Here is a 16,406-nt window from a genome sequence, read left to right on the forward strand (position 1 = left end):
AAAGAACCCATAGGTGGGAATGTGAGTTGTCTGTCTCTGCGTGTTAGCCCTGCGACAGACAGGCGACCTGTACAGGGTGCAGGGTATGGTAGCTGGAATAGCAACATACCCAAGGATAAGCAGAAGAGAATGACTGATATGATGAAACTGGGATTTTGTTACAGTTAATTATTGCAAACACAACTAAAACTATAACTGAAACTAATCAAAACTAAACTGAAACTAAGGATTTTCAAAAAAATAAAAACTAAACTAAACTAGCAAACAACTGGTAAAAACTAATTAAAACTGATATAAAATTGAAAATCTGAAGTCAAAACTAAATAAAAATAAAAACTAATGAAAATTGCAAAACTATTAAAACCCTGCACCAGGGCCCGACATGGTTCACGCCTACTGGCTGAAGAAGCTGACTGCACTCCACGAGCGTCTGGCAGCACAAATGAACCAGCTGCTAGTTAACGAGAGACACCCGGAATGGCTAACCGAAGGTCGAACGGTCCTGATCCCCAAGGACCCCAAGAAGGGACCGGTCCCATCCAACTACCGACCAATAACCTGCCTCAGTACTACATGGAAGCTCCTGTCAGGCATCATATCGGCTAAGATGAACAGGCACATGGGTCAATACATGAGTGGGGCACAGAAAGGGATTGGCAAGAATACCAGAGGCGCAAAACACCAGCTACTGGTAGACAGAACAGTCAGCTGAGACTGCAAGACCAGACTGACCAACCTGTGAAGGCCTATGACTCAATGCCCCACAGCTGGATACTGGAATGCTTAGAATTGTACAAGATCAATGGGACCCTAAGAGCCTTCATCAGGAACTCAATGGGGATGTGGCGTACAACACTAGAGGCCAACTCCAAGCCCATAGCACAAGTCACCATTAAGTGCGGGATCTACCAAGGAGATGCCCTGTCCCCACTGCTGTTCTGCATAGGCCTGAACCCCCTCAGTGAGATCATTAACAAGACTGGCTACAGATACCGACTACGAAACGGAGCAGTTGTCAGCCACCTCCTGTACATGGATGACATCAAGCTGTATGCCAAGAGTGAACGAGACATCGATTCACTGATCCACACTACCAGGCTATACAGCAATGACACTGGAATGTCATTCGGACTGGAGAAGTGTAGTCGAATGCTAACAAAGAGAGGGAAGGTAGTCAGAACTGAGGGGATTGAACTACCAGAAGGCAACATTGCAGACATAGAGGACAGTTACAAGTACCTGGGGATCCTGCAGGCAAATGGGAACCATGAAGAGGCCGATAGAAAGGCTGCAACCACCAAGTACCTGCAGAGGGTCAGGCAAGTCCTGAGGAGTCAGCTGAATGGTAAGAACAAGATCCGGGCCATCAACACGTACGCCCTGCCCGTGATCAGGTACCCTGCTGGGGTAATAGGCTGGCCAAAGGAGGAGATAGAAGCCACTGACATAAAGACAAGAAAGCTCCTTACCATGCATGGAGGGTTTCACCACAAGTCCAGCACCCTGAGGCTGTACACTAAGCGGAAGGAAGGGGGCCGGGGACTGGTGAGTGTCAGCACCACAGTCCAGGATGAGACAACGAACATCCAAGAATACATTGGGAAGATGGCCCCAACTGTCTGAGTGCTCAGTGAATACCTCAGGCAGCAGAAACCCAAGAAAGAGGAGGGAGACGAGGAACCATCATGGAAGGACAGGCCCCTGCACGGTATGTACCACCGGCAGATAGAGGAGGTGGCTGATATCCAGAAATCCTACCAGTGGCTGGACAAAGCTGGACTGAAAGACAGCACAGAGGCACTAATCATGGCAGCACAAGAACAAGCTCTGAGTACAAGATCCATAGAGGCTGGGGTCTATCACACCAGGCAAGACCCCAGGTGCAGGCTGTGTAAAGATGCCCCAGAGACAATCCAGCACATAACAGCAGGGTGCAAGATGCTAGCAGGCAAGGCATACATGGAACGCCATAACCAAGTGGCCGGCATAGTGTACAGGAACATCTGTGCCGAGTATAACCTGGAAGTCCCGAGGTCAAAATGGGAGATGCCCCCAAGGGTGGTGGAGAATGACCGAGCTAAGATCCTGTGGGACTTCCAGACACAGACGGACAAAATGGTGGTGGCTAACCAACCGAACATAGTGGTAGTAGACAAACAGAAGAAGACGGCCGTAGTGATCGATGTAGCGGTTCCGAATGACAGCAATATCAGGAAGAAGGAACACGAGAAGCTGGAGAAATACCAAGGGCTCAGAGAAGAGCTCGAGAGGATGTGGAGGGTGAAGGTAACAGTGGTCCCCGTGGTAATCGGAACACTAGGTGCGGTGACTCCCAAGCTAGGCGAGTGGCTCCAGCAGATCCCGGGAACAACATCGGAGATCTCTGTCCAGAAGAGCGCAGTCCTGGGAACAGCTAAGATACTGCGCAGGACCCTCAAGCTCCCAGGCCTCTGGTAGAGGACCCGAGCTTGAAGGATAAACCGCCCGCAGGGGCGTGCTGGGTGTTTATATATATATATATATATATATATATAACACTTATGCCTTGTCAATGGAAAATTGTATTTAGTAGTCAGTATAATCTTTTAGTGATATAAGTTTGCATATGGTAGAATACTGCATGTAGTTATTTGTATTAGAAAATATTCAACCATGTATACTTAGAGGCATATAATTAATTGTGTGTGATCTCTAACAGGCTGCAGGCTTGGGGTGCATCCCAGGAATGCACCCCCACGCCTGGGAGCGTGGGAGAGGTCGCACCTTGTTTTATTGTTTTAACGTAGCTATGTCTGTTTCAGTCTAAGTGCTTTAACTGCTGGACTTCCTCACCGTGCCATCTAGGGTGGGGGAGACTACCCTCTTTATGACCAAGGATGTACCTTTTGTGTTTGTATGTTATATGACCCTTTTGATCAGCAGTGACACACACACACACACACACACACACACACACACACACACACACACACACACACACACACACATACGCTCAAGAGTATAAATAAAGACCAGGGCAGTTCTCTCACTGGAGTCTCTTAGTGTGGAGACTGCCCTTGCTAGCAAGAACTTCTGTGTGTTTCTCTTCTCTGAGTCTTTACTGAAGAAGTGTTTTAGAACATTTTCCCTAACATGCCTGAACATAAGTGTAATATTTGCTGTGTAAAGTTTTACAGTTCAGTTACACTCATTCATCACCAAGGACAATTTGAAACGCTTACCTTGTATTATTTGCTCCTGACTGAAATGATTGGTATAAGTACTAAGTTGAAAAAAGATCTCACTGTTTTGTTTGGGTGATTAAAGCAAATGTTCTCAGAATATATCACAATGATCATATGTTCTGCAACAATGATTAAGTGGAATGAAAATATGTGCAAATACAATGAACTCATGACATCAGATTTGAAAGAATGACTAGTGGTGTTACAAATGTGATCAAATGTGAGTTTTGTACTGAGAGATTTGAAAATGCACACTTTAGTTATGAAAATAGTACCAAACCAATTAAAAAAAACTGTAGTGAAAAGTATTTGCGTGTGTGGGTTATTTTGACAGGTAATTTTAAACTTTAAAAATCTATCGCCTGACTTCCTCTATCACAGGATATTAGCAAACTGATTGTACTTCCGCAGAATATTTCTCAACACCTATAGCAAATACGATCAAGCAAACTGACATTGCACTTTCTTAAACAGTATGTCCTCTTCTGTGCTTCCTTATTCTAACAACAGTTAGGCGATGTGTTCCCCTGTAATTCTGGTTAAGAAATTATGTTCACTGTAAAAACCTCTCCTGAGCTGTGTGTGAACATGGTGATAGTCGGCATGTTACTGATGGTCCTCTTTGTTTCAGGTGAGGTGTTTGTTCACTATAAAGGCATTATTGGATTCATTTAAATCATTATCAGCTTTAAGGAACAAAATTAAAAGGCTGATGGAGATAAAGCTTTGTTTTTTCATACTGTTCATAGTCTGACAGGTAATTGAAATACTTTTTGTTACCAACAGAATCAAAGACATGTTGTTCATGTTACAATAGATTATATTTCAAGCAACAACTATGTAATTTAGCATCATTAATCAAAAAGGGCAAATGGTGAAAATGTGACTGTCACTTCTGGATGATCTATTATAAATTTAATTTTACATAAACAATTATTTAATTTTAGGAGTACTTTGATTAAAGTTTACATCTTAAGTCCTATGGAGGACAAATTAAAATAAGACAAGTTAATGTTTGTAATAAAATTAATTAATTAATAGGTTAGTTGTGACACTGTGTTTACAGGTGCTTTGGCTAAATGTCCTGATGAAGCAGACCTCTTCATAAATGCATCAAAGACTCTGGAAGCACTGAGTGGATCTTGTTTGCAAATCCCATGTAGCTTCAGACCCAAAGAAGAACAGAAATTTATCAGCACAAGAAAAATTATTGGAGTGTGGATTAAAAATCAATCCCAATTTGGCAAATATCCAAACAATGTGATCTTCAACAGTAGTGCAGCAGTTAACATCTATCCAATGAGTATTACTGGGAACCTGAGTCAGAGAGACTGCACCACTCTGTTTTGTAATTTAATCACCACATACACAGACACATACTTCTTCAGAGTAGAGAGTGAACCATTCAAAGCAACAGCTTCTTGTGATCCTCTTCAAATAACAGTCAGAGGTGAGTGATTTTGAGTTTTTTATTAGAATTATATTTTTACTTTATTGGGTTTATTTGACTTGCCTTCAGTTAAGTTTCATCAGCATTTGTTGAAGAAATATTACATTTCAGTCATAATGATTGTCCCAGAATACAGTTTAATATTGGTCGAATGTTTTATTATTAAGCTAAAAAAAAATACTTTAATAAATAAATACTCAATAAATCATGACTTTATGAAATTAATAAAGTTATATGTAAATTTAAGATAAGATGAGTGGTTTAGAGATTTTAAACACTGGTATAAACTGCAGTGTGCTCTGTAGTGTTAATATGTCTGTGATGTGAAACCACAGATTCTCCTTGGAGGCCCAATATTACAATCCCAGGTGATCTGAAGGAGAAGGAGTCTGTCACTATAACCTGCTCAGCTCTCACTCCCTGTCCACACTCCCCTCCTCAACTCACCTGGAATCTCCAACAAGACTCTCACAACAAAATAGAGGAAAACACAGATGGAAGCTTTACAACTAAAATCCAGCAGAACATCACTCTGTCAGACACACATGATGGAAAGAAGATCAGCTGCTCTGCCAGATATCCTGTGAACCAAGGAAACGACACCAAGACAGCAGAGACAGAAGAGACTCTCAGTGTTTCATGTAAGAAAATCAGAATTTGTAGTTGGATCCTGTCAACATAGCATTTGATTCATTGGGAGGTCCACTGTTTAGAATGAATAATGGTGATTTCTGTCAATCTTTTTCTCCAGATGCTCCTAAAGACACCTCAGCATCCATCAGTCCATCAGGTTTGGTGTCAGCAGGCAGCTGGGTGAACCTGACCTGCTCCAGCAGAGCCAAACCTCCAGTCAGCAACTTCACCTGGTTCAAGAAGAGCAGAGATGGAGCTGTGAAAGTATCTGAAGGAGAGATTTACAGCTTCAGTGTAACAGATGGAGGAGTTTATTACTGTGTGGCCACTAATGATCTGGGTAATCAGACATCAGCAGAGATTAACGTGACTGTTGGAGGTAAAAGCCACTCATGTGTTACATGCTCCTGTTTCTTTTTATCCATTCAAACTCCAAACTTTAAAAATAACTTCAGGTAGTAACCTTTGTTTTTCTTTAGGAGACACACTGTGGCTACTTCCTGGAGTAATCATTGGGATCATTGTTCTCGTACTTATAATTCTCCTCTGCTTGATCATCTTTGTTTGGTAAGTATCACACATCAAAGCAGAAAAACACAATTAGCTACTCTCACAGATATTTTAGCTACACATTAAAAATTTCTGTTTCAAGCTTAACTTTGTTCACATATATTTAACATACACAGAGATAATTTTTTACTGCCTCTTGTGTCTTCCAGGTCGTTAAAGTCAAAGCATCAAACTCAACAACAGATTCTGGTAAGGAAATTACAAAGAAAAAAAAAATTCTAGCTGCAGGGTTACTTGAATGTTTTGGCGATTACAGCAGTAACTTCATCAGAGCAGTCTATTTATTTAATAAAACATCAATAAGAATGAACCTAATTCACCGAGCTTTCTGTTTTTTAACTCTATAGATTCAAATAAATGAAGAGCAGAAGGTTGATGAACCAGCAAGTAAAAAGGAAGAAGAGGAAGAAAACATCCATTATGGAGAGATCAGCTTCTCCACACTGGCATATGAAGCATCGTCTAACTCAGTGCGGGACAGTGGACAGCAGCAGCATACGGTGTACGCACAGATCAAAAAACGAGAAAAAAGCTTAAAACAAAGGGCTCACGGCCAAGAGGAACTCTACGCTGAGGTGAAGAAAAAATGAGAACTGTTGTGAAATAATTTTACATTAACATATAAATACACACATGGTGCCTGTAAATGTGTCATTTTCACTGCCTACAGTTCAGTGAAGTAAAACAACTAAAATCCCATTCCATGGCTTTTTTATGTCCTATTTTCCATGCTAACTTTACACGGCTGTTTTCAGATGATTAACTGTGTTCATGGCAAATGTGACTAAATGAGTAAGTGAGAAATTGCAGCACTCCAAAAAAAGAACTAGTTTTACACAACAACAGATGCTGTTCTGCAAAACTAAAACTTAAAACCTCAACATACTGTCGCTTTTTTCAAAAGTATATTTTAAGTTATTATGTTCCTAAAGTATTTGCATGCTGCTACGCTGTGTGAGCTGTTGTTTGATTTTGTCAGTTGCATTTCTGAAGTTCTGCTTCCAAATTGTTTTTGTGGCACGCCCCCTGAACTAACAGGTCAAGATGGCAGCACTGAATCTAAACAGAATTAAAACTGTAAACTTTGAATCTGAACTACCATTGTTCTGTATTTTGTCTCACTAAATAAGCCATACGCAGAGCATTGATCAGGCTCTATCCGTTAACGTGTTTTTTAGAAGTGTTATGCTGCATCACTCCAGATACACATCAGTCCAAGTTCCAACATCTGAGTTCCCAGATGTCTAAAATGCAGCACTGGAACCACAAACCAGTATTCCCATTCATGCTGGTGGGCATTTTCTTTTGGCTTCTCCAGGGTAAGTTTAACACTGCCGATCTGCATCGGGTAATCTAAATGTTCTCCTGGAGAGTTGGAAAGGCAAAGAGGAAATGGAAATGCACGCAATAGGAGTGTCTTTCTCTGGCCTTTCCATGTATAGTTATCAGTTTTCACTGCCAGGGTAGTTACAGCATAATGCAAAAATGTTCAGTGCAAAACCTTTTGTTCCCCACTACCTGAACATGGCATTCAAATTAAAATTCCACTAAGCTGCTGTGAATTAAAGAGGCATTTAGCAGCCTCACCCTCTTAGAGAGCAAAATCAAAAACCTTTTTAAACTCTACAATGAACTGGTTTTGGTAATCATTGGATTTGTGCTCAGGCAATGCTTGGGTCAGTTTCAGTGCAGAAGTGCATTTCTGTCTTTGTGTAGCACTGTTCAGCTGGTCTGGACATCAGTGCTCAACTAACAACCTGTGACTCTGCTAGTACTTCACAACACTGATGTGTAACAGCTGTGTGTACAGCTAATGTTTGGGCAGATCACTCTGTCATAATCCCAGTAAATATGAACCCAAATGCACGACTCAGACACCAGAAACAATTTAACAGTTTATTTTTGGAAAACTAAGAACTTACAGAGTCTGGGCTTCTGAACTGTCGAGAAAACAGGAAACCAGAAACAGAAAAATTCAATGTGAATCTATGTGAAAAATAGTTAAAGGTTAGACTATTTTTATCTGTTCGCCACCGGTCCATTCATCCATTCCAAAAAGGGTTTTGTTTGGGGGTTTTTGCATATTGCAATGTTTTGGTTTAATCAATAAAAAATGACTATCCATTATGTTCAATTGTTGGTGAATTCATCTTATTTAAGTATTTAACATATTTTATCATATGGTCCAGTGTTGTCTTTGTTACTATAACATAAATATAATGTAATTTACATGGCATGTACAGACTTTGGCTCTGACTGCTGAAAACGGGAAGTGCTCAGTAATGTTATCTTTAATACTTTCTTAAAAATGTATTTTTAGCCATTAAAACTGGATAAGTGAAAAAAAAATTTAAATCCTTTCAGCGTTGGGTTACTAGAAAGGGGGGAAAACTCAAGAAAAGCATTCATTCTTTATTATTGTCTTATCTGTTGTTTCATTTCTTCTTTTGTTTTGTTTTAATGTTGAGTTAAATCAATGTGACAATGTGTTGTTTGTTTTGAAGAGTTAAAAAGCTCTTCATATCCATCTTTGATGTCACTTTTTGGATTTCAGTGCCATCTGCTTCAGTTCTTCATTCAGTGTGTAAAGAGGAAGCATGAAGACACAGAGCTTTCTACATGATGTTGACTGATTTAGGTAGATTTATTTTCTATCAGAGCCAAATGATATAGGTTTGAGTGTTGGGAAAACGGCCATTAAGCTGCACTCTGGGACTGCAGGAAATTTTCCTTCTCAAAAACTGTACTTATGCATCCTAATGAATTACTAAACAGATGTTGTATATTTTTGTATTTGTTTTTGCAGCAAATGTCTTTAAGAAAGCAAAGGATTACACAATATCAGGCACCATGTAACATTTCAACAAATACTGTGATGTAATGCAGTGCGACTGAATTTGAGTGCTCTGAATTTGATTAGAGCGTTCATGTATGTTTATGAAAGGCTGACTAAATCACTCAGAGATCATAGTATGGCTTAAATGGGACCCCCCAAAAAATGCTCATATAAAAAATGAGCATTACTTTCTTTTTTTCTTCACTTCTTTAGGCAGGATGGTTTCATGAGAGTTGTTCCCTGCCTGAAGGGTTTTGGTGAAAAGTCATTAAACAGCCAGCAGATGGAGCAGTGTGCTTTTCTGTGTGGTAGATGTTGCAAAAATACTTGTACAGCAGTTGAAGAGCGATGAGAGCGAACAGGACTTTTCCATCACATGTTATGCTGCTCCACATGACTGACCTGTGTGGCATGTTTGCCAAAGTGAATGATTCTCTATGCTATTCTATGCTATCCTCCTTTCAAAAATAAGATAACTTAATTTGAGCTGTAGCATTCAGGTTAGCTCCTTAAATATTGTTATTGGATTTATCGAGTTAAGTACTGCATTTCATCCATCCCTCTCTTTGTATGTGTGCGCAATGATGTAGTTGTGGTTGTGTGGGACGTTTCTGCACCTCTTTGTGTGACGCATCAAGCTGATTTGTATTTGTGTTCATTTTAATTTTACAGTTAATGATACAGAAGTAATGTTTATGGAGAAGGCACACTACTCCTGTAGTGAAAATAAAATAGGAAACAGGAAAAATTTTAGAAGAATGAAATTGTTAAAATTAGGAAAATGTACTTAAAGTATTAAAAGAAAGAATTACAATAATACTGCTGTCGTTGATGAAACAATGAGACTTTTCTCTGTTTAGATCTTTTAATGTTAAAGCAAACAGACCTGTGATGCTTTTGGTTTTCTGTCTTTCTTTATTCAGTCAGTCTGCTTTTTATATTCCCATCATGCACTCTGCTGTCATTTTAGTTGCTGCCACTCCCACCTACCTTTCTCTAGATTCACCTCACCTGTCCCTCCACTTACATAGTAACCTGTTTATTATTGTAGGGTCTACCTTACAATGTAAGGTGCCTTGAGGTGACCATAGTTGTTATTTTTCACTTTATAAATAAAATTGATTTTTTTCCACTTTCCTCATTCTCTCATTAGGTATATAGTATTTTAAGCAGCTTATGTCATCATTTCCTGTCTTCTGCATTATTGTTGTGCCTCAGCTTTCCAGTATTTTGCTTTATGAGTTAATGTTGCCATGCTCATGAACTTCTTCTTTGTTTGTCTGTATCAAATTTTTGTTTTGTTATATTTTCCCTAATTAAAAACTCTTTGCTTTTTTTATCCCTCTCCTGAGTCGTGCTCTCCTATCACAAACCCGCTATGAGAACACTGAAACGTTGAAAAGTTTTAGCTCAGTCTCATCAGGGTGCAAATTGATTATTTTTAAGTAGTGCTGTCAGCGTTAATCTCGTTAAATTGATGTTAACGCTATAACTGCATTAATGCAAGTTAATCAGTTAATCAGTCATTTAAACCAAATAAACACAACCACAAATGTGACTGCTGCAGCTATTGCAAGAGGTGATAATACACAGAATGGCAGACCACATGACTGGGTAATTTTATTACAGGAATTTGTTTGTCTGAGAAGCTTCCTCAATGTGTTTAAATGTTTCCGCTTTTATTTAATGAGTCCCTTATCATAAATCCATTTAAATGTCAGCCAAAATCTGACACTTGGTGTAAATGTACTCCTTTGCGAGCCAAACTAGGGCTTAGAAAGAATCAGTCTTGACATGTTGCACATCTATGTTTTAATTCTTAAGTAGTAATCATCGAGGTGAACTTCACTAGAGCTGGACAAAAAACCCGAAAAAAAAAATTGGCACCCCAGGAAATGTTATCTCATATATGAAAACACAGACATGTATGTTAACTTATCATATTATTATTTTTAAATAAACTCAGAGTTCTCTGGTGTGAACCGAAGCAGTAATGATGATAATTCAAGCTCTCTTATGGCTCAGCCCACTGAAAAGAGCTCACTCTTTAGCTTCCCAAACAACGCTTCACATTGATTTTTTCAATTCATTTAAAAAAAATAAGTAGTGACAAAATATATATTATATCAAAGATTTATTATTTACATGGCTTACTATACTGAACATCTAACAAAAAAAAGAACATCCCAACGTTCCAAAGTTTTCCAAAAACTCCAGTGTCTATGAAGAATTTTTTTTTACCACTTAACTCAACTTAAATATTTTCTTTCTTAGCCCTTTATTCTGAAAAGAAATAATCATGGTACAAGGACATATATATACAGTCTCAATACGATGCACAATGCAGAGTACATGAATGAGAAATCACGGTCGGAATTCCTCCTCTCTATACTTACACTCAATGAGCTCCTCCCTAACGAATGCCAAGTTATCTTCTCCATACTGTTTATATCCATCCATCTTCATCCGCTTTATCCTAGGCCAGGTCGCGGGGGCAGCAGCCTAAGCAAAGAGGCCCAGACCTCCCTCTCCCCAGCCACCTCCTCCAGCTTATCCGGGGGAACACCAAGGCGTTCCCAGGCCAGCCGAGAGATATAATCTCTCCAGCGTCTCCTGGGTCTGCCCCGGGGCCTCCTCCCGGTGGGACATGTCCAGAATACCTCACCCAGGAGGCGCCCAGGAGGCATCCTTGTCAGATGCCCGAACCACCTCAGCCGGCTCCTTTCGATGTGGAGCAGCAGCTGCTCTAACTCTGAGCCCCTCCCGGATGGCCGAACTTCTCACCCTATCTCTAAGGGAGAGGCCAGCCACCCTTCGGAGGAAGCTCATTTCTGCCGCTTGTATCCGCGATCTCGTTCTTTCGGTCACTACCCACAGCTCGTGGCCATAGGTGAGGGTAGGGACGTAGATCGACCGGTAAATTGAGAGCTTCGCTTTTACACTCAGCTCCCTCTTCACCACGACGGACCGGTGCAGCGTCTGCATTACTGCAGCCGCAGCCCCAATCCGTCTGTCGATCTCCGGCTCCCTTCTCCCATAACTCGCGAACAAGACCCCGAGATACTTGAACTCCTCCACTTGGGGCAGGAACTCATCCCCAACCCGGAGTGGGCACTCCACCCTTTTCCGGCTGAGAACCATGGCCTCAGATTTGGAGGTGCTGATCCTCATTCCCGCTGCTTCACACTCGGCTGCGAACCGCTCCAGTGCGAGCTGGAGGCCCTCACCCGATGAAGCCAACAGAACCACATCATCCGTAAAAAGCAGAGATGAGATTCTGAGGCCACCAAAGTGAAAACCCTCCGCCACTTGGCTGCGCCTAGAAATCCTGTCCATAAAAATTATGAACAGAACCGGTGACAAAGGGCAGCCCTGGCAGAGCCCATCACCCACCGGGAACGAGTCCGTTGTTTATATGTGCGTGTAATTTCATTGCAAAAATCCAACATCGGTGTACTCAAGTGCATAAGATGGAACACAATTAATTCTGAAAAAATACAAACCAAGAGTTGTTTGTTGACAGTATAGTATTTTTTTTACCTCTTACCACCCACCGGGTCCCTGGTGACAGGCTAGCCATGTCAGATGCCGGTCATTTAAACAACCAATAATTTTTTGGAATTTAAATTGTGCTGACTCACTTTGTTCAGCACAGCCCAGAGTAAAATGAAACATAAAACATAGTAGAACTTTTTTTTTTTAGACACAAGAACAACTCGAGCATCTTTTTTGGGAGCCGGACTAAGGGTTACAAGTTTTGCCGTACCCCAGGGACCAGCGCGAAGTTGTGTGGCAGATTCTGGCATGGAAGCTGAGGGTCCAGCCAGCCGGAGAAAAGACTATGGGCTCAAATTGTGGTCATAAATATTTTGTACTTGTAAATCAGTTTTTGTACTTTTAAATCAGGATTTGTATGTGTAAAAAAGATTGTATGTGGACTTAGCCAAAAAATACATGTGAAACTCTGCACTCAACTACAAATTTTGAGCCTATTTTTTTCCTTTCATCTGATTGGTCAATGTCATGTCAATCACAAAATTAACTATTCAATCGGAGAACAGATGGGTTTGGCTGTCGGAGGGGCGCTTTATGGAGCTTCAGGTCCTTGAAGGGTGATACAGTTTGAAGCTGGAGGATCTCTATATAAATATCCGATAGAAGCTAGGTCCCCTAACTTTCATTAGCTATTGAAAGGATAAAGTTGTGGTATATCAGTGATTAGAAATAACATTATTACTTTAGGATTAGTTTAACACAAAGTCAGGGCTGACCCGGGACCATTGCTGTGAGTCACAGTGCGCAGCATAAAGGTCCTTTCACACGGTAAGCATGTCTGTTATAGCCTGCGCTTCATAAATGTCTGTTTGATTATTCAAACCTGGTTTAAAATGTGACTCATTTGTTGTCCAAAAACCTTTCCTCTTGATAAGGAAAGTTACTGGTTTAAAAATACATGTATATTTTCAAGTTTTTAGCTGTATGTCAAACAGATAGATAGACTCTTGAGCATATTTATATAGCAAAATCCATAATGTTATAACCACGCTAAATAAAAGGTGCCCAAGTGCGCACACTAATGCAAGTCTTTGAACTGTATGTTAATCAGTACATGAAGTGTACCTCTACCTCTATAGCTGAAAAGAGTCTGTATCCATAATTTGTGAATCTACTGATTTGTTTTTAACCCTTTAAAGCCAGTCGGAGCGGGCACGCTCTGTTTTGCGTAACTATTTTTAAATCCCGGTAGCACTGCAACCACGTAAGCTAGCACAATAATTTTTTTTTCATATGAAACCGGAGGAGTTGTACTTACATCTTATGCCATCAGCTTGTCCTCGGTCACAGTTTCCTTCCACATATATGTTCACATTTTGGACAGAGAGGACAGATGGTTTGAAAGAGGAGTGAAAGAAGCCATCTATGTCCACTGTGAGCGACCATCTTTGAACAGAGGCGGGGGTTTACGACACCAACTGTCTGCCATCTATAATCCAGTTTTGAGATCCCTTCCCAGACGCCTTAACGCCCACTCACATCCTGGGCCATCTGACCTCAGGAATTCACATGATAAGGTGGGCCCAGGTTTCACAATGAACTCACCCGAAACTCTGGCTGATTGGGACCCACACCCAGTTTCACACCTTGGCTCAGGCGATTAGAGGATCATCAGGGGGTCCTTTTGTCCCTCTGTGGGGGGTCACTCCCACTAGGTTTATATCTGGGACTCTCCACCATTTGACCTTAGAACTGAAGAAGCTTCTCGGATGAGAGGTGAAACGTCTTCAAGCAACTTAAAGAAGTCCAGACACTTTTCTTTGCAAGCTCCTTTGACTACGATGACCTGGATGACTGAGAACCTTCACAGACATATTCCACATAAAGCTTTGCAAAAACTGCATAAAATGCACTTGCAGCAACAAAAACATAATGTTCCAGAAACACGCTTTGCCGATCCGATCAGCTGTTTGTAACACTTCCTACATCCATCAGCGTGAACTATCGCATGTCCGCCATGACCTGCCCGAAACCGGAAGTGACGTCATTTTGTGGAAATGTAGTTTTTTACCATCAGGACCTTATGAGCTTATACTGGTGTTTTTAAAAGTTATGTTTGACTCTATGACTTTCTGTGTCGTTTCTTTATTATTATTATTTATTATTTATTTATTATTTAATTATTTTCATTTTTCCTGCAGTATATAAAAATTGGTGTATTTCAAAAATAAAACTATGAAGACACTTAAAGTAAATTTCCTGTGGTAGGAAACTATTTTGTGCAACTTTTTTGTATTTAGAATTTTGAGGGATAAGCCTCTTAAATTTCTTTAACTAGAAATATATGTTAAAAAAATAAAAACGATTTTAAATTTCTTTGTAGTTTATTGCACTTTTTTGCAATTTATGTAATTACTATGCACTTAATGAATACATATCATTAAAATTTGGGCTATAATGGTTGTATTGATGTATAGCAACTTGAAATGCTCCCAAAAATGGCTCCACAGCATGTAAAAATATAATATAAGCTGTGGCGGATTTGGTTCTATGGTAGGTCTTAAAGGCTTAATGTGACACCTTTTTTTCCCCCACAAACTGCAGATGATGAATCCTTTTTATTTTAGAAAATGTCCTTAAACTATGGTTGTTTGTACTTACTGAGTTCTTCTTTATAGTGAAGTGTGAATTGTGAACGAATTGTTCAATACTCGAGAATCACTTTACTGACTCGTGAATCATGATTCACAAGCCCAACTGACTCACTGACTCATCCCTGTTGCTGTTAGCAAACTATTTTCATCAGTAGAAATATATCTAGCTTTAAATTAAAATTGTGGGGAAAATAAACAACAGCCAGTTTCTTAAGAAAAACATTTCTGCTCTGAATTGGAAGAAAAAAACCCTGAGTGGAAACTCACATCAAGATAATAGCTCCTCGGTTCACAGTAGCATCGCTCAGCTAACATGCTAACAGCATATTTGAGTTACTCACCCCCTCCCTTGCTGTGCTGAATCGTAGCATAAACGAATCCCTCTCTCACTCACCCCCTCCCTCCTGGCTCATAGCTTCTTCTTCTTCTTGGTTGGCAACCAATGTTAAAGTGCATTACCGCCCCATGGCTCACAGCTCAGTGGACATTTAAATATACATAAAAATATATATTTGACACGTTTGAGGAAAATTAAAATAAAATAAAAATAAATAAAATAAATTTCCCTTTTTAGAAATCTTTTTTTTCTCCTTTTTGCTTTATAGAAACAGCTGTTTTTCTTTTTCAATCACTCATCTTAGTAGTAGGATATACATGAAAAGAGAAACAAATCTGTGTGTGTGTGTGTGTGTGTGTGTGTGTGTGTGTGTGTGTGTGTGTGTGCATGCTTGCAGATGAGAGGTCATGACAGGAGCTTTCTGAGTTGACATTTATAAACTATAAAGTCAGTTTGGACCGAGGACTTCGCGAGCTGTTGGTAAACATAAAAGTACATTCACTCTTAATAAAATTACTTTTTTACTTCATGCACAACGTGCAACAAGAATCTAAATCTCTGTATCATAATAATTTCTATAAAAACATGGTGTTTTATAGGGACAATATGACAAATCTTTATTAATTACCATAGATCATTAATAGGGAACAAAAAAAAGAGGAAAGGAGGATAAAGTGTCACTTCAGCAAAGCTGCTGGGAGACAGAAGTGTTCACACGTTTTTAACAAAAGGCTTAAAACACAAAACTCTAATATCAGTTACAACTGGTAAGATGATGAGTTTTACTTCTCACTGTTCACATTATGGTATGCTACTTTTGCTCTGTGGGACTGCAAAAATGTCTTTGTATTGATGGTATAAACCAGACTTTCACAGTCTACATCTTTACTGTTTTTTCTTCTTTTGTTCACTCCTAGGCTGATAAAAAATTCAAAGACATCCACTAACCACAAACACAGAACCCACTAGCTAAATAACTATTAGCTGATTTTTTCCCTAGACAGTTGGTCAGCTGACTGAGAGAAACACCTGATGTCATCCACTTGGGTCATCATGAACGCTGAAGGAGATGTGCTCCATAGTCACACTTATATTTGTATTTCCTTAACTTACATCCCATGTTCTTTTTAAATCCAGCTTCCCTTTATGATTTAATGAGAAATTGGTAAAAACCATTGCTCAACTTATGTCTGGATGAAGGCAAATA

General features: G+C 39.9%; 1 protein-coding gene and 1 pseudogene across 1 annotated transcript; one reads left to right on the forward strand and one right to left on the reverse strand.

Annotated features, from left to right (window-relative positions):
* The window catches only part of LOC146567570 (sialoadhesin-like), a 163,886-nt pseudogene that overhangs the window by 134,740 nt on the left and 12,740 nt on the right, over window positions 1-16,406 (reverse strand).
* Window positions 3,718-7,382, forward strand: LOC146567581 (B-cell receptor CD22-like). The gene is made up of 8 exons (XM_085287507.1): window positions 3,718-3,855; window positions 4,291-4,674; window positions 5,010-5,315; window positions 5,426-5,686; window positions 5,787-5,874; window positions 6,027-6,066; window positions 6,225-6,452; window positions 7,056-7,382. Exons 1-8 carry the CDS (start codon window positions 3,774-3,776, stop codon window positions 7,107-7,109), a joined length of 1,443 nt encoding a protein of 480 aa, XP_085143633.1. The 5' UTR covers window positions 3,718-3,773; the 3' UTR covers window positions 7,110-7,382.

The sequence above is a fragment of the Mchenga conophoros genome, linkage group LG9 (genome assembly GCF_057382185.1).
Source record: "Mchenga conophoros isolate Kocher_MC1m ecotype Shallow Benthic linkage group LG9, M_conophoros_male_GT1.1, whole genome shotgun sequence".
Classification (NCBI taxonomy): Eukaryota; Metazoa; Chordata; class Actinopteri; order Cichliformes; family Cichlidae; genus Mchenga; species Mchenga conophoros.